The sequence below is a fragment of the Poecilia mexicana genome, unplaced genomic scaffold (genome assembly GCF_051168715.1).
Source record: "Poecilia mexicana isolate PSO_F unplaced genomic scaffold, ASM5116871v1 scaffold_19, whole genome shotgun sequence".
Classification (NCBI taxonomy): Eukaryota; Metazoa; Chordata; class Actinopteri; order Cyprinodontiformes; family Poeciliidae; genus Poecilia; species Poecilia mexicana.
Window position 1 is genome coordinate 12,177,768 of NW_028263388.1, and position 23,175 is coordinate 12,200,942.

General features: G+C 40.5%; 1 protein-coding gene across 1 annotated transcript in view; it reads right to left on the reverse strand.

The window, feature by feature from the left end:
- tbkbp1 (TBK1 binding protein 1) overlaps positions 1-21,462 on the reverse strand; it is a 32,245-nt gene extending 10,783 nt beyond the window's left edge. The window contains exons 1-7 of the mRNA XM_014983913.2: positions 21,207-21,462; positions 15,726-15,851; positions 13,377-13,481; positions 10,789-10,936; positions 8,446-8,648; positions 6,583-6,644; positions 1,381-1,496 (exon numbers count right to left, since the gene is read on the reverse strand). Of these exons, the coding sequence (XP_014839399.1) occupies positions 1,381-1,496; positions 6,583-6,644; positions 8,446-8,648; positions 10,789-10,936; positions 13,377-13,481; positions 15,726-15,851; positions 21,207-21,452 (1,006 nt within the window). The 5' untranslated portion in view covers positions 21,453-21,462. The remainder of the gene's footprint in view (positions 1-1,380; positions 1,497-6,582; positions 6,645-8,445; positions 8,649-10,788; positions 10,937-13,376; positions 13,482-15,725; positions 15,852-21,206) is intronic.
- Positions 21,463-23,175: the final 1,713 nt, after the last annotated feature.

The following is a 23,175-nucleotide window of genomic DNA, read 5'->3' on the forward strand; positions in this document are numbered from 1 at the left end:
GATTGTTCCTCATTTAACATAACCTACAATAAATTAGTTTTTAAAGAAGTAAAAAAAAAAAAATCAAAAAAGTAGCAGTGTGTCAACATTAGTCAAGCGTAGACGTTTTATACCCACTAGAGAGTGGGCCGAGCAATTACTGGGTCCTTTGATGAGTCAGGTCTGACAGAGAACGTCACAGTTTCTGTCTCTGACAGCTGGTGTTTCTTAAATTATAATTTAACTTAATTGATTATTTTGAAACTAATAATTCTTAGAGATGAACTAATCACAGCTTTGTGTCTCTGTCCTGCCGACGGCAATTTTATCTTTGATAATTATAAAAATACGAAGATATAAAACGTCAAAATTCTAAGTATTTTTCTGTCATGTCTCCTTGCTTATCAGCAGTCAGTAATAATTTATATTAAGGAGGAGAAATTACAGCAGACTGTGCCTCAGAGCTGTCACTGTAAAACATAATTATATCATTTCTTAGATGCACAGACAAAAACATTTACAAATCAAGAATGTTCCATGACGGAGATCGAAACCTCAACTAAATAAAACATGGAAACATTTCTGTTTGTCATTACTTTTTATCTGCTGAAACTGTTGCTCTCTTTTGCCTACAGTTCACTCAAAAATGACAGTTTCCTTTCTGATTTATTTTTACTGCGCCCTTTAATGCTGACAATAACAATTTTTCAGTCTTCTTCCCTCAATAACAACTCCCACACCAAAGATTGCTGCTGCGACAAGGAATGTAGGTGTGATACATTCACTGAGGACATCTTTTCAAGCCACAATTTACTTTTTTACTATTTTTTTTGTTGTCTTTCACTGTTTTGCCCACTTTAAAAATCTTTTGAAACTAAGTAGATAAGTACATACTTGATGTTCTTATATCTGCTTTATCAGTGCCGGGTTTTGACGCGCAAGTGATCATCTCCAGAAGTCAATAGGCAAGAGTGAGGGTGAGCAACACACAAGTCACAGGATATTATTATTATTATTATTATTATTATTATTATTATTATTATTATTAATTTTTTTTGCACTTCAGCAGAAAACTGGAGGGTCCAGAGGAAACTTCAGCATGTTTTCTGTGGACTTTAGTGGGACGAACCATAATAATACACTCTGATGACGCAACGCACCTTGGATAAGACAGCTATGGTGTAGTAAATCAGAGATCCTGCTTTGAGTCGGTGAGCTTTTCCTTTTGAACTGCATGTTTAAGTTTCACAACGAACTCACAGCTGTGGTGACTGAGTTTCAGAGAGTGCTGCTGGAGTGCTTCCGCAGATAAAAGACCGGGCTCTTCTCATAAAAAATGACCGGGATCGTCTCGACCCAGATTTTCTCCGAGGCGCAGCGTTTCAACGCGTAAGCGCTAACCTGGACTGGCCGGCTCCTGCGCAGCCTTCCTCAGGATCTCCGTCTGCTTGGAGCACAGCGCTTGGAGGCGTCCCACTTCCTCTGTTAACTCTGTGTAGGCAAGAGCCAAATTCACCCTGAAAGGAAGATAGGAGGAGGGTAATTATGTAATTAGCATAATCATTGTTACAGCAGAACATTAAAGTGTTGGCACAATGTTAAGGTGTTACAACTGTGTGGTTATTTAAACTGTAATTGCAGTCAAATTCTTGTCAAAATGCAAATAATTTTTATTCCCCCCCCCCTCCCCCCCACCCCCTTCCAAGCCAGGAACTGCAAATGAATAACATGAATTAATCTTCCTCCGCTCTGAAATAGAAAAAGGCCTGCTGCAGTGACACACAAATCAGGTGGCTAATTGAGAAGCACATATTTTTAGATTGCATGTCGGAGCGCATAATTTAAAATCACACCATATTCTTGCAAGACGTGTCTTGACGCTCTCGGGGGCGGTGCTGACGGAGCGGCTCCATTTCCAGAGCTCTAAGCCAGAAAAAATTGGTTTTACGAGGTGCCGTTATTTTAACCATGGCAACGAGACGTCGCTACTCTCGGCTAATTTCATCAAAACAGATTGGGACAGGAATTTGTTATGCAAGTCAAAAGTAAGTTAATATGTTCACGAGATGAATATCAGACCGACTAAGACATTAGATATAAGAACCAAGCAGGTAGTCAGATCAGATATGGCACCTTGTTTTTATAAACTCCTCAGTGTTGATCTGAAATTGACTCATTCGGGCTCAGAAGGAGATAAATACCAACCCTTGTTGTTATCGGGTTAAAACCAAAACCATGAAATCCAGCATACAATCTGCAAAGATAACGATGAAAAATCTGAGTAATTTCTTATACAACGGCTTGCACTTCAAGAAAACCGAAGTTATCATTCGTTTCATCAAGAGATTTAAAATGTGAAAGTTTCAGAACACGACAGTGTGTGTGTGTGTGTGTGTGTGTGTGTGTGTGCGCGTCAAATGAAAACCATCACACCTACACAAAAGCTTCGACATAGCATGAAGCATCTCTTGAGGGCAAGCATGAACCCTGACAACATGCAGATCCGCCTCGAGATAAATGAAAAAGTCAGAGTTGAAAAGAGGATGTCAATTGCGCTCGAGGCCGTGAAGCGCCGTTGAACGATTCTGATGTGATGACCTTGCTGAAAAAGAATTGACTGATCTCATTCTTCCATAAAGATTGTGATGGATAAAAAAAAGAGAACAGAACTTCTGCATATCATGGGGAGTTTTTCAGCACGAAACAGAACAGACAGAAACTTCCCTGAAAAAAAAAAATGAAAAAAAAACAACAAAGAAACATCCTTCCTACACAGCTAGCAAACTGTAACTTTTTAACATATGTTCTGCAGCACACCCACACGCTAATTTAGTTTTAGCTACTCCTGCATTTTTTTTTTTTTTTTTTTTTTACAAATAGACTGTTAGTTTTTTTTTTTATCTTTTTTTTTTTTTAACAGGAATCCATTCTCAAAGCTGGATTAGGAAGCTCTTTGCTCCTCTTGAATTCAACAAATTTACCTTCAATTTCATTTATCATAAAAATTAGGGTCTCTGTTTCAGAGAAGCTGAAACAAAAACACACCAGAAGAGAGACTGAACAGCTCATAACTTCCAATGGTTAGTTAGTGCCTGTTAATGGCCCACCTAATTTCTCAACTGACTACGGTGACTCACATACACGGTGGGGGTATCAAGCCCCCAGTCAGCCCACCGTCTCACAACAGACATCTTTCCTTTTGGTTCGAATTGGTTCAGCTCGGAAGGGCCATCGCTGTTTGTGGCTTTAAAACCTGCTGCATAAGGAAAATAACAATCATTTTGCATTACTTACTGACATGGTGGGTGGAGCTCGCGGCACAATGTTGTTGTCTTAAAAAAAAGCATCCCTGAAACTAAGTGGCTATCCTCCTTTACCCCCGCTTCGGCTGTTCATATCTAAATGCTGATGTGCTGCGGATTTATTGACAGTTTTAAACTGACGCACCTCTTCCTTTTCACACGTATGCCATGGCACATTTCACATTTGCTCATGTCTTTTAGCAGTTTTTCGAAACAGGTCCTGGCCAGAGCGCAACACCTCTCAGTCCTGGCTCTGCACCCTCTCAAGAGAGCAAAGAGGCACAGAAGTAATGAACTGTTTGTTTGTCTCCCGAGCAACTAAAAATGCTTCTCACATTTGCTTACATGCATTTCCTCTCTTGTGCATATGTTCCTTCCCCCCCCCCCCCACTTCTTTTTGTTCTTGAATGCGAGTGTGCACGTTTTTGTACAGTGTACGGCTACAGTGCGTGGGAGGGGTGTGATAATGCCAATGCAGCATTGATGAAAGGGCTGTGGAAGCAGATTGATCAGGTGGAGAAGCGTTCCACATGTGTGTGTGTGTGTGTGAGTCAGTGGGAGGTGAGTGTAGGCTGAAATCTGACCCCCGATCTGATGTTTTAAAGGAGAAGCCGTCTCCACTCCTGCCTCTGGGATCTGACGTTCCCTCGCTGTTGGCACACACTCAGGGAAAAAAGCATGACTTCAGGATGCACAGTGGTGCACGTAATACTTTCTTAACTGAGAGAAATTACAAGAAAAGGAAGCTGACTTTTTTTTTTTTTTTTTTTTTTTTTTTAGATCTCCTGGAAGGGGCTGGGATCTCTCAGAAATCAAGCAATGTTTTTTTTCCCCACACTCTGCAGTCCATATTCTGAATTTTGTGGCACGCTGTTTAGTGGAACACAGAAAGGTGTCAAACTGCTCTCACACCAAGCCACGGTTACGGGGTGACGCTTTGCGTCTTTGAAATCGGCCAAACTGTGTTCACTATACAAAGGACTGATCAGCGAATAGGCGTAGCCGGTTGTTTTAGTACTTTCGGAATTTCAGCCTCCACTATAAAAACTCATCATTGGTCCTGCATTTCATCCCCGAAACAAAATTGCATCAACGCAAGAGTTTCCTAACAGTTCAGTTGGCTGGTTTCAACCTACCGGTAAATAACTAAAAAGCATCAGCATGTTTTTCTTGTTTTTAGTTCAGAACGTTATAAGTGATAGCCATTTCAATTTGCAAAACATATTTCAAAACAAACAGCTATTCTTAAACTTTACAGCTGGCATTTTAAACATGACCGAAAAACTACAAATTCACTAAGTTGAGAATCTGCGAACAATCGGAACGCAACATTTAATCTTCGCTTTTGCCTGGATTCTCAACTCGAAGAGGGAGTTCCACCTGAACAGGCCGTGATTTATTTGAAATTGCTCTCGATTTCTGTAAATTGACGACAGATTAGTCAGTCTCTCCGCAAAGGAATAGTTTTGAATTGGCAGAGTTGGAGGATGAGTCGGGTGGCGTGGGGGGGTAAGGGGGGAGGGAGTAATTGCCAGGTGCCTGCTGGCGCCTACAGTGCTGTGGCTTGTGGTTGACGAGGGTAGCTTGTTCGCGAATTAACGGTTCCATCTGAGGGAAACGAGTCCGCAAATGCAGTTACAAGAAGCGGAGTGGAACCACTGGATGGAAATAGGCAGAAATTAACACAACAACAGCAACGATAAATGAAGATGAAATGATATTTGTAATGCTACTTTGATTATGTTGCTGTTTACAAAAAAAAACAAAAAAAAAAAAAAACTTTTACATACTGGAGAGGTTTTCTAAATATCACCACTAATTAACAGACACAAGACTTAACTACATGGGTTATGTACTGTGCTAATATTCTTGACAAAACCTCCTTTTTGTTAATCTGCGCAATTTACATTAAACAGACCCAATTACAAGAAAACGCTCCAGGAAAAAGTGTAGCGGCAATTCAGTGGGAGTGAGCAATATTGTTGAGTAAAACCAAAAGGTGACCAAGGTCTGGAAAAAAGTAGTAGACTTCCACCGCACACCCGACACACAGCCTCTGACTGCTGTCGCACCATTTACTTTCTGTTTGCTCCCCATCGAAACACCTCTGGGGTTTCATTGTGTGGGAGTCAGTTGCCCAACCTGCTGCGGCTTTTCTTTTTTTTTTTTTTTTCTTTTCCTTTTTTATACCTGACGCCCTGTAAACATCAGAAGTCAGGGGCAACTTTAGACGCAGATGAAGATAAGAGACCGCCCTCGCTTCCAGTAAGAAACAGAGATAAAATTTATAAACAGCGTAAGATTTTATTCTGATGGTTAACGGTAAGAGACGGAGAGGAGAAAAGAATCAACACTTTATTAGGATTTAAAGGCCAAAAAAGAAAAAAAAAATTACATTGATAATATGTGCAAAATGGACAGGAAGACGTTTTTGGTTTGTGCATACACTGCCCCCTGCTGCTCAGGGTGATTATTTGCTAAATATTTGCCAAAAGTGTTAAGTCAAATTCTACAAATTCTCCAGTTTTCACATCTATAGATATAACATTTCTCTATTAGTACTTTCATGCTAATGCTAACAGAGGCCCTTTTTTTTTTTTTTTTTTTTTTACTCATTATACAAACAGTCATCTCTCTTTTCATGGTTTCTGTTGAGACCCTGTCATTCGTCAAGTCTAAATCTTTATTTTCTTTTAGTTGCTTTGTTGTTTCTTTTTGTTGGTCATCTTGCCTCAGTTGTGCTTTTAGTTTGATCTCTCTCTATGTTTAGTATTTTTTCAAAATTAGACTAAATAACTGGACCCAGTTGTAACACGCAGTGAGAATGTTTCGCCTTTCTTTCATTTTCACCAAACTAAAGCAGCTCGGCAAACTTCTGACCGTGACTAAAATACTGCCTACTGATGGCTCCTCACAAACTTTATTTAGTGAAAATTAGCCAATGGCACCTTGCATAGTGCATTCACCAGGCCAGAGCGTCCAAACAACATTACTCCCTCTGTTAATGCTGTTTGAACCCAGTTAGTCAGTGATTGGAGAACTTGTTTGCCTCCTAATGAGGCCCCTAGAGGCAGGCCTGAGCACATCCCAGCAGGACAGCAGAGATGAGCTTCTGCTGAAACATTTCTCAATCTTGCTCTTTTTTTTTTGGTTTGTTTGCTTGTTTGTTTTTTGTGATCGTTGCTCAGCCTGTATTCCTCCTTGCTAACTTAGCCACGCTCCCCGATTCCCTTCAGTCTCCGTCTCCACACGGGCTCCCCTCCCTTCGGCCCCTGCTAAGAGATTGTCGGTGGTCACTTACTGCTCATCTCCCACCTTCTTTATCCACTCCACATCGCACTGCTTGCACGGAGAAGTCATTTCCTGCAGAAGTAGAGCATGAAATTACATTACCATGCAGGTTGCTGGTGGGATATTGGACAAAATCTGACAGCATAGAGACAGCAGGGACAAAAACTTGCAGAATGAAGAGCACAAGCTCAAAGACTGTTACTCCTGTGTGTTCTCAGCGTCTTACCGTCACAAAGAAAAAGTGGCTGGAATTTTTTTTTTTCTTCTTTTAAACTGACAGTTTAATTTAAGCACTGTAAAATGTATTTTCTTTAAAACACCTTCAGCTTAAATATATGTCTGATTAGATAACACAATGAGGCTCTTATCGCTTTTTCAAAAGAAAACGTGGTAAATGGAGAGACACTGAGGATTGCAATTACGTTTCCATGGAACAGTCAATCTAACATCAATCTTAAATTCTCCCTTTGTTTGCCCCGTTGCCTCCAGCTTTAAACTAGAGATCAGTGGTAGCTGTCAAGTTGAGGCCCATGGCTTTCATCATCCAGCTTAGCATGTTGTTGGACCATCGAGACAGTAAAAAAAAAAGAAAAAAAAAGAAAGAAAGAAAGAAAAAAATCAAAACTGTGCAAAAGCTTTGAGTTGTTGCCCCTCTGTTGTACTTGCTGTACAATCAGAAAAAAAAAGTGGTCTCTTTGGGATATACCAATTTAAAAAAAATGTATATCATGATTATTGTTAGAATAAACAAATAACAGTAATATGATTTGCAGTAGTAATATATATATATTTTTTCATCATTTTACTGAGTCTCATATTTACTTTCACCGCCACACACAGGATGTTTTTTGATTTACCGGTACATTAGTTTCGGTAGTAATTATAAAAAATATCTTAAGAATAAGGCTATGTGTGTAAACAAAGGACGGTAACACTTTATTTGAAGGGGGTTGAATAAGACTGTCATGACACTGTCATAAAAACCTGTCATGAACATGAATAAGCCTTCATGAATATTTATGACTGTTGTCATAAAGCGTCATTCGGTAAATTATGACACTTTTAATACAAAGTTGACATTATTCAAAATGTCTTTGTTATGACAACTTGTCATTAACCAAGAAATCATTACTGATATAAATTTGTTATAAAAGTATTACTGATTGCACTTTAAAAATTAGGTAACTTTATGTTATTAAAGGTAAAGTTTAAACAGTAATGATTTCTTGGTTAATGTCAAGTTGTCATAATAAAGACATTTTGAATAATGTCAACTTTGTATTAAAAGTGTCATAATTTACCAAATGACGCTTTATGACAACAGTCATAAATATTCATGAAGACTTACTCATGTTTATGACAGTGCCATGACAGTCTTATTCAACCCCCTTCAAATAAAGTGTTACCCAAAGGGTAAACTAAGAAAACTAAAAAAAAAAAAAAAAAAAAAAGTAAATTACTGCTGGAAATGTGGAAAAATGTACAAAAACTGCTGTAAAAGAAATGACCAAATATGTCATGTCTGCAAAACGCCTCTGATGGTGTACCCAGAATCATCATTGCTTCATAACACACATCTGAAGGGAAGTTGGTGATGTGGAGTTTATTTAGGGGTGCCAGGTCAGAGGGGGGCTGAACCATGTTTCACTTGTCTTAATTATGAGCTGCATTGTGTTGAAATACCGTTAAAATGCCAATAAAATCGACTTACGTTTGCGGCTGTGATGTGAAAAAATGTGCAAAAGTTCAAAGTTCAGGCATACTTTTTCAAGGCACTGTTTTTTTTTTATATATATTTTACAGTTCAGTCCATTTCTGCCTGTGTAAATGGTGCAGACACTGTGTACCAGACTGAAAACAAAGCAACACTGACCCTCTCCCTCTGGTCATCCTGCAGCTGTCTGATCTCATCTTTCAGCCGCTCGACCTCCGCCTTCATCTCCTCCTCCCGCTGACACGCACCCTGGGCCTCGTGCCGCGCCCCTTCCAGCTCGGCCTCCAGCCGCTGCAGCTTCAGGTCCGACAGGGTGTCCAGGCTGCGCGAGCTCTGAAGGGTCAGAGCTGGGCAATCCAACACTGGGAGAAAGGAAGCAAAAGAAATGGGAGGACAGGGGGTAAACAACGCAGCACAAAAAAAAAAAGACACAAACACTGAGCTTATATTGCTTCTTTTTTTTCTTTTTTTCCCTGAGTAATGCGCCGCCCGCTGTCCACGGTTGTACAATCGATGACTATAAAAGAGCCAAAGAGCTGACTTCTTCCAAGGGCAGCATCTTTCAGCGCGTACCTGGGTGATGTGATCTGTGTGGGCTGGCTAGTGATTCAGCTCCGCTCACACAGTCCTTGAGCTACAGAAGACATAGCAACGGCACAGCAGTATCATCTTTTATCTTTTCTCCTGCCTCCTCAATAAAATACTTGTATGTGCAGTCACAGGTGCAAATGCACAGTACAAACTTAGTACTACACACACATATATATATATTTTTTCATTCGTACATCACAATTTAATGCAAAAAATAAAAAAATAAAAATAAATAAATAAATAAAATATGGACGACAAACAGATTTGATGCACATTTCCATGAGTTTTCTGCCAGTCTGTTGCCTGAGCAGAATGAAAACTCCTCCTCATCGGGTTTTACTACGGCACAGGCATCTGTTGAGGTGGCACTGGCACATTGCTTCCACGTTTCAGCCGCCCACGTCACCGACAAGGTCACAATGCAAAGCAATTAAAGTTGACAGAGCCCCCGTCTACTTCAGTCCTCCCGCAGCACGGCAGATTGAGCAGTGTTGTTGTTTCCACTGCACTGCATTTGTTTTGCAGGAATTTGTATTGTTCTCTGTCAAGTCACTTTTCTTTTACACGTTTTAGTCGCGCAGACTACCCGCAGCAGAGTTCATTTGGTGGCACAGATGGGCAGAATAATACCGATTTACAGCACACGCCTTACAATGCCAAATGCCTTTGGAGCCAGAATGACTGAAGTTTGACTGCAAAGCTCTTTTTATCAATTACATAACTTTTTTTTTGGGAACTTTGACGTTAAAAAAGCTGCTATTTTTTCCTTAACATATTGGCTGGTTTTGCTATGTTTTTTTTTTTTTAAATATTTATTTAAATATATTTATTTATTATTTAACATTTGAGAGAAAACAGGCATTTAGCCATTATCGTAATCATGAACATTTTCTCGTCAGGATAAGAAAAATGCAATTTTTCTTTGCGATAAATTCCAGTGAATGATGTCTTAAAACCCAAACAGTTTGTCAAAAATTGCCACTTTATTTTCTCAACTGTGGATTCCATAAGAATCAGTAAATGTCAAATTCAGAAATATGATCTAATTCAGTTTATGTGCAGTTTAACAACAATTAACTAAATTTCAGAATATATTTTACTTAGAGCTGTGTTTTGACGGTAGTTAAATATACAATAACACCAATACAGCTGTTGGAAAAAAAAAAACTGCAAAAATGTTGCGAATGATTTCTTAGTCACTTTTATTGTTATCACAATACATCGCAGTAAGATTTTGAGTTTATGTCGCTCACCACGGTTGGATTTGATTCAGCTGTCCTAATTTGCTTTCGTTTAGTAGATTCCTAATAAGTGGCGTTAATTGAACATTATATTTTTAGTTTTGTTTGTGACATGCAAAGCTTCAATGGTAGGATGGAAAAATTCAGTGTTGTTTAAATGTATCCATAAAATCATCTTCAGATGGACATCAATCTAAATTTGGTTTGGCACGTCAGTGTTTTTCAAAAGTTTCTGGACTGTCTGGAAACATGCAGAGGCAGAGGAAAGACTAACAGAAGGCATTAGAACCCATAGGCATATATACAACAATAGCAAAAGTCAATGAAAGAAAAAAAAAAAAGTGGAATGCTGAGTCGCACAAACATAACAAATCCCAAAAATCTGCATACTGAAACCAGTCAAATCACATAAAAAGTGACAAAATGATTTGCAGTCTGGCAAAAAAAAAAAAAAAAAAAAAGTCTGCTTCTCTGCACAGATGAGCAGCCAATGAGAAACAACGCACACTGGCTGATTTATAAAAAAGTTACAACAACAGACAAGAGGCGGGCTGTTTTCCTCCTGCGTCTACGTGCCTTTGGAGCGACTGCTCCTACTTTCTCCTCAATTTCTCAATTCGTCCAGCGAAACGAGTCCGCTAATTGTATCCGAGGGGACAAAGCTGCTTACTGTGTTTGTCAGGGCCGGCGTGGAGCTGCAGGTACTGCATGTCTTTGTTGTGCAGCTGGATGTTGAGCTTCTGCAGGGACTCGTCCCTCTGCCTCAGCGCAGACTCCAGGCCCAGGATCCGCTCGACATGCTTCTCCACCAGGTTCGTCTGAAACCAAGAAAAGACAGCCCAATCTGCAACAAGGTAAAATGTCGTCTTCATTCATGTGCGTGGCACATGGTATATAATACTGTGATATTTGAATCAATTGTCAAACACAGGAATTGGTATTAGTCTGCAAATAAATGACACTAACTGTGTCTGAATTAAAGCAATTATGCAAAAGGAGTGAGGGAGGAAAATTTCCCACATGGTCAATTGCAAGGTAACATGAATGCTTGATGTTTGTGGACATCAAATTTTGCCCAAAAGGGTTTTAGACTTAGAAGGCAATTCTTCACAAAGGACTGAAAACATTTCTAGAAAACCACAATTTGTATTTGCCCTGGTTACTTTTGCAAAAGATTCAAATGTAATCCCAGCACAGTTCTGAATAAAGAGAAAGGCTCCGAGACAGGAAGGCCTCTCAAGAAGTGATCAATCTCCACTAGGCCATTAACTATATAATTTACTGTTGTTCTTTTTTTTAAACCTTCCTACTTTAAATTTCTAAATCTCTCTGTCACTTTATAAACGTGTTAATGAGTAAGTGAGCAAGAGGCTGGAAGGTGAGCGAGGAGCAGTTTTCTGATGAAGTCCCATTAACGAGCCGCAGGTGACACCGCGATGGTCCCTGCCAGGTGGCAGCTCCGACATCTTTGGCACACTTCATTCCCTCATCACTCTGACAGTTTAAAGCTGCTGAAGATACTCTGTGAGATGGACTCCGCCGTCAAGTGAGATGCTTTATTGCCTCACAAGGGCACCGAGGAAAGTTCGGCCAGCCAATCTGTTCGGTTGGACAGCTCTGCCTCGTGTTGATGTGCAACCACTTAGAATAAATGAGATTGTCACGGTTTTAAGCGGTGGAGCGACACACAAAGGAAAGTCAAGTCACATGCGGCTTAATTCTTCGGGGGGGAAACAGGAATAATTAATTAAAACAATCGCTGAGAGAAGAATATCTCTTCCAAAAACAATGAAAATAAAAAATTTTGCCAGATTATAATTTGCAGGATCAGCAAATGGAGGTTTTGTTTTGTTTTATTGTAGAAAGAAAGATACTATCGCTTCACAGAAATTGCCTAGAGTGAAAGATTTGATGATCGGCAGCATGTTTTACTGAATCCTGCAAACTTGATGTTGGACTAGACGTAAATGAACTTTGTTCACCAGCAAGGTTTTGTCGGGAGGCGCTTAAGCTCCTAAAATAATTTAAAAAACCAAATTCTCTGCAAGTGTTTCATGAAAACTGACAATAAGATTAACTAACATATCCAAGTGAATTGGAGGGAGACCTTTGGGAGCATTTCAGGCCACGCCTGAAACTTGGTTTTCTCTTACGACATGTTTGAAAAGTCAAGAGAAATCCGACATCAGGAGGAGAACTGTGGAGCTGCACCAGTCTGGCTCATCCTTGACAACAACTTCACGATCCGTGAAGATGAAGATGAAGCTGCCACATTCATCTGTTCAAGATATTACTGTATATATAAGTACAGACATGATGGGAATGTACAACCATCATGCAGCTCAGGAGTGAGAGACTTTTTGTCCTAGATATGAACATATTTTGGTCCAAAATGTGCAGATTGACCGCAGAAGAAAGACCTTCTTCAGAAGGTCTTTCTTCTGCGGTCTTCTTCTTACTTTGGCTAAAGCTGGTGAAACAGCCTCATTATCCACAAAAAAAAAAAAAACATTGTGTCCTGCTTTACTATTATGAATCACTTTGTGTTGTGTTGGTCTAGTATATTGAAATCCTTTAAAATACATACATTGAGGCCTGTTGTTCTAATAACGTTCTTTGTAATTTCTTGTCTTCATATAAACCCCAAAGCCGTATGGATTTTTAGTTTTCATAACTTTTGTGTCTTTGATTCGGTTGCAGGGCTAAAAAAAAAAACATAAAAAAACAAGACTTCAAAGTTAATGTTCCCAGATGCTCCCCATCCAATGTAACTGGAGTGGAAGATGCAATTACATCTTCATCTACAAAATATTTACTCATGGAGCGCAATACAAATTCAGGCCACACTTCGACTCCCTGATGTGATTCAGCTACGTTCATTCTGTTGATCTCTCACAGGAAATCTCGGTGAAAAACGCTGAGGTTTGTGGCTGCAGTGCAAGAGATTTCTAGGGGTATGAGCTTGAAAAATATTTATTAATGTATTGCCATCAAGTTGCTAAAAGTAATTGAAAAAAATCTGCATGCTAACTTCTCAAGCTTTCAGGATGCAGAAATAAGAACATTTCTGCAGCAGCAGACATCTGGAACCAAACTGGAAGAACTTTTGTTGTATTCATTCAAGTTATATTTTTACATCTAAACGCATATTTCATTAACTATTAATGATATCAACTCTTGCTTTTTTTTTTTTTTAATCTGAAGTGTAAAACTAACACTTGGAGTCTAGTGTAAAGCTATCCGAGTGTCGTTTCTGACCATCTTGTCGAGGTCCCTCTGGAGGTTGCTTTTCTCCATGTGGATCTTCTCGTAGGCCTGGATCACATCCTCCAGCTGTTCCTCCCTTTCCTTTCTCTTCTGCAGCTAAAGAGAGACAGATCAAGAAAAAAAAAGAAAAAAAGAGCTGAAAAGCAGGCAGACTCACAGAGACAAAAAAAACAAGTTGACACATTTCCTCCCTTCTTAGTTTTCAAACTTCTCCCACAAAGGAGGAAATGAAGGGAAAACTTCAATTCAGAGAGTCATCAAACACGTCCCTCAAGAAGATGTTTTGCAACCGGGTGAAATTGGGACACCGAATATCTTAAGACGACAGCGTGTGCAATGCAGCGCTTCCCTAATATCACAAGTGGTTTTTTTTTTTGTTTGTTTGTTTTTGTTTTTTTTTAAAAAAGGGGGGCCCATTTAACATCTTGGCGGCTTAGTTTTCTCACAGTGTGGCACGACGAGTGCCACAGTGAGACACAATCTTATTTGGCACATCTGAGAGCACTAGAGATTCTCCAAAGCTGAGTGAAATTAAGAGATTTTCAACGTAGGCGAGGGAACGAGCTCATCGAAGCACGCGGAAAGAAAACATGGTCACTTCCAGGCAACCGAGTGGGAGCGTCAATGAGGGACTGAGATAAACAGAGAGGGACACACCAATGGGGCATGCCGGAGCCGGGACGGACGTTCAACGTGTCGACGGGAACATATGCGAGTGGAAATCTGGCACTGGTGCATGGACGGCTTGTGGAAAGCTTCGTGAAAGAGCACGGAAGCAATTTATTGCGATTTAGTGTGACAGACAAACAGAAAAAAACTGTATAAATGTCAACTAGAAGTAAAGGCTTTCTTTAGAGGGATACATCTAAAATGTGTGGCATTACATTGCCACCCATAAATAAAACTGCCTTCAGAAGTCACCCAACTAGTAAAAATCGTACATCTGTGGTTAATTAAGAGTCAGTAATCGGTTACACGCAGCAAGGGAAGGAAAACTGGCAGCGAACGCATCACTGCCTCAGTGACAAATGGTGGTGGCAGCATCATACTTTGGGAATGAATTTCCTCAGCAGGGACAGAAAAGCTGATCTGTTGACAAGGAGATGGATGAAACTAGAAAAAGCGTAATGCTCTGAGTTGGAGGCGCAGCTAGCAATAGCTTATTGCATAACAGCGACATATAGCCCTAAAACAAGTGATTCTGAACGGAGCTCAAAACAGGTTGAAATGACTAGACTGAAATCTCATTATTTGAGAATTATGTTTTGCAAAAAAAAAAAAAAGTTTTCTATTGCCCTAAGACCTACTGTAACTTGTTTAAAGGGAAGCACAATACAGTAAGTCTCCTTTAAAACATATGAATTAAGGATAGGATGTCACTAAAGTTCACCCATCAGTGAAGCCACATGAGTGCAGCCTGTGTACTGAGTGTACATTGAGACTCTCTGTGCCGTATCGGTTTGGTTCCCACAGAGCAGTGCTCACAGTGCCATGTCTCATTTCATCAGTCGGACTGCCAGGTGTCAGACAACCCCATGACCTGTGGAGTCCCACGCTAATCATCTCTTCTGCTCTTATAAACCATTTCCTCGCTCTCTAACGCTGCTCTTTTCTCTGTCTTTTTTTTTTTTTTTCACCGCTGCTGCTACCAGCTTCACCACGGCCTTCCTGTGCGAGCCGCCTCTCGTTTCCCCGTGTTCTCGTTCACACAGTCGTGAGAGCACTGGAGTGGCAGCCGAGCAGAAAAAAAAAAAACAAAACAAAAAAAACCACTCAAAGCCTCTCGAAATGCACTCGTGCGAAGCATGTACGCGCACCAACAAGGATGTTGCCGTCACCCTCTGCTATAAACTTTTCCAAAGAGAAAAGTTTACTAAAAACTAATAATAGAGATAATCAATCTACACAGCTCAGCTCTATAAGAAATCTGCCCATTTGTTCTCTCTTGGTGAAAACCTCCTGATCCAGTTCCTTAAGACTCTATATGCACATCTCTAAAGCATCTCAAAGAACATCGGCCTGAAGCTCCGGTGTCGTACTTCGTTCTTGGACAGCTATCCGGTTGTATCAATTCCTCGTCATTTTTGCCCAGACAGCAGCTCCGGAAGCCTAATTAGCTCTGGACGTTTCTTGACCTAAATTCTACTGTAATTAAATTAGGTTTTAATGGAAGAAGGATTTCCACTGAATGAGTCCTCTAAAAAAAAATAAAAAAATAAAAAAATACATTTGTCTGATAAGGCTTTTTCTTTTAGCCACCGCATTAAAAAAAAAAAAAAAAAAAAAAAGCAACACATGTGAAATTGGATTCTGTTTCCCCTCGTTTTACTGGGTGTGTACCTCATGGGTCAGGACATTGACTCGCTGGTGCAAGTTGCCGTTTTCTGACTGCAGCAGCGCCGTGTCTTTGCTCTCAAAGGAGCAGTAGGAGTTGGTGTCCTCACCAAACTCGCTGATCATTGGGAACTGCAGAGACAAAGACACACATGACAGCTCATTAATGTTCATGTTCATTAAGACAGCACACTGCAGTAAAGATTACAAAGCTGCCGCGTTTCAGTATTAAAAACATGAAGTATTCATTCTGCTAGCTTAAGGGTAATCGCTTGGACAGAATTTCATGTATCTTCTTCTGACTTCTGACGTTGTTGGTCGAGTTAATCAAGCTGAAAGTCTTGTGGGGTACGTCTCCACCAGTGTCGTGTCTAGAGAGTAAATATTTATCCATTTCTCTTTGCACAATAGCTCACAAGCTCACTCACATCGGACGGAGATTATCTGGGAGCAACAGCTTTCAATCCTTACATGAGATCCTTAATTGGGTTTAGTTATAGACTTTGGCTGAGCCAGTTAGCACATGCACATGCTTTGATCTAAATCCTTCCTTTGCAGCTTTGGCTGCATGTTAAGCTGCCAGAAGATGAACCTTCATCCCACTTCTACTAGGATTGCTCTGTATTTAGCTCCATCCATTTTCCTATCAACTTAGGTAAATCAGCAATCTCCCGAGACAACTAAAGCACATCAAGCTTCTTTCGCCTTCCTGTAGCTCAGAAATTAGACCATGAACCCTTCTGTCAAAACGAGCTTTAGTGTCTTCAGCTACAGCAGCGCTGGCCGGTCAATCCACTTTTGAGGATTACTACACATCTATTAGCGAGTGCAACCTGCTGTCGAGCGGCTGTTTATTTCCATCAAGCCGCTTCTGAAAAGTCTCATTTTTGATTTAAATTAATGAAAAGTGTATGTAAGCTGAGTGAAAGCACAACTGGGACTTATAAGCTGAAGGCTGAAGCAGATTCAATCTAAACTCTAAAGGTTTTTACTCTTACAAAACCAAACTCTGGTCGTTAGCAGAGCGCTGCGATCCAGACATGCTGGTTATATAACTCAGTGTTGTTCAACCTAAATGAACACATTTCCATTTAGAGTGCCTACCATAAGGGCTTTTCATTTTCTGTGTGAAGTCATTGCCTCGCTGATGCAATGTCTATTTGAGGAGAAAACAACCCTTTTCCATTTAGAAGAGCATCTCTCTTTGCTCGGTTTAACAGTAAATGGGGTAAACATGTGCAGTCGCCCCCCGAGGGCCAGAGTTTCCTGACAGCGCTGAGCTTCAGGAACTCTGAACTGGAGAGGAACCTCGCTTCAGCCCATGTTCAAAGGAGCAAGAAGTGTTCCCATCCATCACAGCAGCAGCTGCGCTCTGGAGTTTTCTGTTTGCTGCAGCTTTGTTACTAACAGGACTGTCTGAGGCCGAGTGCGTTGGTCAGAATTGTTCTCCCTGTCGAACCTGGAATAATGATTAAACATGAGAGGTAAGAAAGAACAAGCCTGTCAGAATCCAGACCCATCCATCCATCCATCCATCCATCCATCCATCCATCCATCCATCCATCCATCCATCCATCCATCCATCCATCCATCCATCCATCCATCCATCCATCCATCCATCCATCCATCCATCCATCCATCCATCCATCCATCCATCCATCCATCCATCCATTAGTGAAGCTTGTTTTCTCCTGTAAAAGATACTAAAGGCAAATGTCAAGTAGTGGGTTTAAAGTGGGTTTAAAGCAGCAGTATTATGTGTTTTCCAGGTACACATAGTGCCATTTTGTAGCACGTTCAAGAAACTATGTTACCTTCGGTTGTTATAAAAATGCTTTATGTAACATTTTTACTAGAAGGAATTTTGGCTTCACAGTTTAATGACTTGAAATTGGTCTTCTGTCCCTTTAAAAACTCCTGCTCTTTCTGAAACGCCATACTGAAGCTGAGGTCGAAAGTCATCACAGCAGCGCTCCTCTATTAGCCCTTTAACAAAGCTTTTACCAGCGCTGCACTGGAAAGTATCTCATCTAATGAGCTCAGCAGATGCAAAGTTCTTCCAGGTGTTTGCTAATTGCTGCTGCTAGTCTGAAGGAGCTGCTCTGCTCCATGAGATGGAAGAGCGGCAGCTCGGCAACTTCCGCTCCGAGGAGGATCTACGCCTCAAAGGTGGCGTTTTCCACAGCTCAGTGGTTGCCATGGGAGATTAAAGGATTTCTCAAAGATGCAGGAAGGAATCCAGGTATGCTGTTGATGAGGCAACAACATCATGACGTGACGTAACGACCAAAAAAGTTAATTTTACATAATACTGCCCCTTTAACTACAGTCATTAGTATTGATGACTGTGATTTTTGTAAGTGTATTTCTTCCTTTCCTGACTGGCTTGATTACACCAACTGGCTCCACTCTGTTGAGCTGTTATGTTCTTTCAATCTACTGCCAAGTTCCCTTTGAAAAAAACCTGGCTTGTTTAAAAAAAAAAAAAAAATCCTTCCCAACAATGACTTCCCAGATGATTTTATGTAACAAACCATCTGGAGAAGATAAATGATGAAGCCAAACTTCACATTTAGATACATATGAGCCCAGGAATCTTATGATTTTTAATAACTGTGCCCAGTCAGTTTCACTTTAGGTATTAAGTTATTTAAATTCATTTGTAATTATAGCAGCAGCTCCTGGTAATTAATATGTGTCTGCATGGTTATATTTTGGGAACTCTCTTGTGTTCGGTTTGTAAAAGTAAACCGACAAGATACCTGCTGTCACGTTTGGAGCACAGAACACAGAAACATCAATGACAACACAGTAAGCGCTACACTGATTAAACCACAGACTGATAGCAAAATCTGAGGTGGAGGAGGGCCACCGAGCTGCTGATTGGTTTATTGGTGATTGTTGTCGAGATTAGCTAAATTCTTTGTCAAACACCCCGTTACTTCTGCAGTCAGTCATTTGGGGGTAAAAAGTCATCTGTGTAAAAGTCAAAGTCGCAGCAAATTTTCCACTTCCTCTGTGAACTGACTGTAGCGCCACCGTGTTCAGACAGACCTTCTGTCAAGCATGTTCAACATCCAATCCCAGGACCAACAAAAACAAAACATTTTTACGTTTTAAGAGAGGTCTCTCTTAAAAAGATAACTTAGTGCAAGTTTTTATCAATATTTAACCAAAAATGACATGTTATTATTTCTCAATAATAAATCTGTTTAACTATCAAAACAAAAACAGAACTTTTTTACCTAAGAGCCACTTTTTACATGTTTCCACTCGTGTTTTTGATGATTCATTTCTGAGACAAGAAGGCTTCACTTCCACCACCACATTCTTTAACTCTAAATCTGAAAGAGGTATCAGTATTTCTGACGGTGTGTACATTTAGGAACCCACATTAAAATATTAAAACTCTCTTCTAAATTTATTTATGGTGCTGCCGCTCCCTCTGTCTGCGACCTCTCAGAGCTTTACCTCTCTGAGGTCAGAGTGGCGCCTCAGACTAATTTTACGACAAAATCTTTTAAAGCCGATATGGAAATTGTTGCCTTCATCTTTGCAATGCACAGATGTCAAATCTTCTGTAAAGCTGGATATTTGTTTTGTTTTGGTAATTAATCAGTTTGACCTTATAAATAATTTTTATGAACTGTTTGAAGAATAAAAAGGCTTTGTTTTTAGCTCTTCTTCATGATGTATGCTGTTATTTGTTTTGTTTTGGTTTTAATGCTCTTGCGCAACATAAATACATTTTACTCACTTGCTGTCATGGTATGAGTTGATTCAATATTTGAATTAAGAAGTGATTGGTATTTACATATTCAATTACCTGTTTGAGTATCCAGGATTAATTAGTGTGTCAGTAGAGCGACTCGATTCAAAGTACAGTCTGACCTGCTCTTGTTTCGCTGTTTGGAGATGAGACTTGTTGGTTCGATTAGACAGCAGGTGAGGCAGAAATCCTTCCAGCGATAGCTGAATTGGCATGCAGATTAAATCAGGGGAGCTTTAGGGAAAACGAGCGCAAAGGAATTATGTAGGAGGACAGAAAATGAGTAAAAATGGGAAAGGCAGTTGAAAGAAAGATCTACATGGGAGGAGGGATGCGCTGCGTGACACAAAAAAGGATGAAGCATGAGGGAGCAAAAGGAGATAATGATGTGAGCAGTGAGGGGGAGAGATGAATTGTTGAAATTAGGAACAAAGCAGGATTAGTAGAAGATGGAAAAAAAAAGAGTTTTCCACTAATCATTACTCTTAGGTGTTCTGCTTATTCTAGGAATTATACAGGAGCAGACATTTCTTATTTTTTTCCCCCTACTTTAAGGATTTCAATATGGTCTACCGCATAGAGAATCAAAAGAAAGCCACAAAAACGTCATCGCTGAAACAAATACACCCAAGCAGTCGGCTTAGTATTGGAGAATTTCAAATATGTGCAAATGAAGTTAAAGGAGGAGAGAGTCAGAACTCCTGGATGCTTTTAGCAAGCAGCTGTTCCTGCAGGCTCCAGGCTGCCAAACTGCTGTTGACTCACTCACAGGTGGCCGTTTGCTCAGGGACGGTTCCACAGAGAGGCAGGTGTTGATTCTGGTGGAGCAGGTGCAGATGTTGGCCATTTGGAGTAGAAGTTGTCGCACCTGCAAACGTTGCCTTTAGGTTGCCACTTAATCTGTTTTTTGTTTTTTTTTTTAAATCGACCTACAAAAATTTGGGGTTAATTTTCCGTTTTCGGCTGCACAAAACCAACTGACGTGACTCATTTCTCACACTGAGTTACGTTACATTTCTTAATTTTATTTTGGACAATAAAAGGAATTCAAAAGCAACCAGTGTTGGTATTATTTTCACTTCAAAACATACCAATCCCAGAATAAGTATGAACAACCTACACTCCAGACACTGCATAAAATTCAATCAAATAAAAATTACGACCATGCAGCCAGGAGTCTCTGAGAGGATAATAAAGCAATGTAAAAGAGTTTTCATTTTATTTTTTAATCAGGTTGTGTTTACAGTTTATTTTCAAAAAAGCATTTCTATCCTTTCCAATAACCAACGGAAAAATATCTATTGGCATTACAGCAATAAATCTTCCTTTGTGCACGTTTCCACTGCTTTTTGATCACTTAGCTTTGGTTGTGAGCTCCAAGTCTTTGAGATTGGAAAGCCTCCTTGCCATCACCCTAATCTTAGCTTCCTCCACAGATTCTGTGTCAGCTGTCAGCCTAGACTCTGTTTTTTTATTTTTTTATATTTTTGAAACACTCCCCACCTTAATAAAAATGGAAAAGGTTGAGTGGCTCTCTAGCCTTGGCAGTAAATCAACAGCACAAACCAGGAGTCCTCCTATCTGACACAAACAAGGACAAAATCAGCCGTGTTGATTAGTTTGTTTGTTTGTTTGTTTGTTTGTTTGTTTGTTTGTTTGTTTGTTTGTTTGTTTGTTTGTTTAAAGCAGCCAAACATCGGACTTAAAAACGCTTTCACCTTAATTTCGTAGATCTTCAGCTTCCTCTTGATGCTGGTGTTCTCTCGCTCCAGGCTGGCCAGTCTCGTTTTGATTTCCTGATAGGCGGAGATGAGGGTGAAGTGGGACGCGGAGTACACGTCGTCAGAAGGAAGGGCCGACGTCCTCCACGCCATGCTGCCGCAGCCATCCTCTTTGAGGCCTCCCGCGTCGCTGCCTCCTCCTCCCAGCAGCCCGAGCTCCCCGCCGCCAAAAAGAGACTGCATCGTTCTGAGCCTCAACCTGGAAGAAAACCGTTATTGGGGTATGAATTATTTATGTCACTGAAGTTTTCCGGTCGAGCAGAAACTATAGCGGGTAAGTGGGTATTAATTAGACTTTAAGGTGGAGAGTCTGGATTGTTCATTGCAGCTGCTTGGTGAGATCCTTTTGATTGCAGCCAGAGCAGCAGCAGGGTGGGATGTAGCAGCAGCGGCTGAAGAGTGTTTCGATAACTTACTTAAAGCGCCATCAGCCTGAAGTGGGTGTGGTGACATTTTCAGCTTTTGATTTTCTTTTCCCAAATATCAGAAAATCAATACAATTTTTTATCATATGCCAGATAGTGGAGCGAATGAAAACATTTCCCATTTCAAATTGCTGACACGCCGCACACCTCCTTGCAATTCCTGCAACTTTCTCAATCGTGGTATCATGAGAAACCGGTGCTCGAACCGCATATTTTTAATCGGAATGATTCAAATACGAGTTCAGTTCACGTTCGTGTTCCATTTCACAGTGCTTCAAAAAGAAAAACAACAACAAAACATGAGCTTTGACAGCCTGCCCTCCACCAGAGGCATGATGAATGAGCCGCGTGGTTAGCCGATCACGCTACATCACGTCTAGCCAGCCCTCGTGTCCCAAAGACTCTGAGCTGTCAAAAGAAATAAATGGCACCTGTAACGTCACCTCCCTGTTTTAATGCAGCCAGACGAGAAATGTGCACCAAATTCATACAGGATGTGGCAAGGGGCACTGAGATCTGTCAGCTCATGGACACAGAGGTAGTTACACAAGCTGATTTTTGATGTATATTGGAATAGATGTCATCCTGACTCCCAGCTTTGCCTTGTGAGTCAGCGGTTGCCTACTGAGCTATTTTCATCTACTCCCTTCCTCCACTGTGCTATTTTTCTTACATTTCTAGGAGTGAGGGGAATAAAACCTCAGCCAATCCACATCTCTCTTCCGCTCCGGTTTTAGGAGGATGATACAACAGCACTCCCACCCACCCAGGCGCGCACACACACACACACACACACACACACGCACACACGCGCACACACACACAAACTCATGGCTGTGAAACACAAAGCTGACTGAAACATAGGTGCAGGCAAAAATGCCTATGTGGTCAAACAGGCTGCAGACACACATGGTTAGTCGTAAAAGTGGTAAAATATTAAGTACTTGTGCTCTTCAACAGCTTCTCATCTTGTGTTTGCTGAATTTTTTTTAGGCTGAAAAATTAAGCTGTTCCATTAATTAGGCCTAATTGATCAATTATTTTTCAAACTAAGTCCAGAAATGGTGTTTTCTTGTAAATATGCACATGCATATATAAAAAGGGGGCTGCACAGTGGCGCAGTTGGTAGAGCTGTTGCCTTGCAGCAAGAAGATAGGCACCAGCAACCCTCCCGACCACACCAAGGGACAAGGGTGTAAAGAAAATGGATGGATGGATGGATGGATGGATATATAAAAAGGTAAATAAACTCAACTTAAATACAGTAGTTCTCCAGTAAATCAGAAATTACAATTGATGAATTTCGCCAATTTGCACAGACATGCATATAAGCTGACCTGCAGACCAGCTGGAAAGTTGCAGTTCAGTCTCTTGCACTTCGGTGTGTGGCAAAGGGAAGCAGGAATCAAACTTGCAGTTTTCCAACATGAAAACAGAGAACGCAGTTGGACGTTGCGCGAGAATGAAAACAAATTTTGATA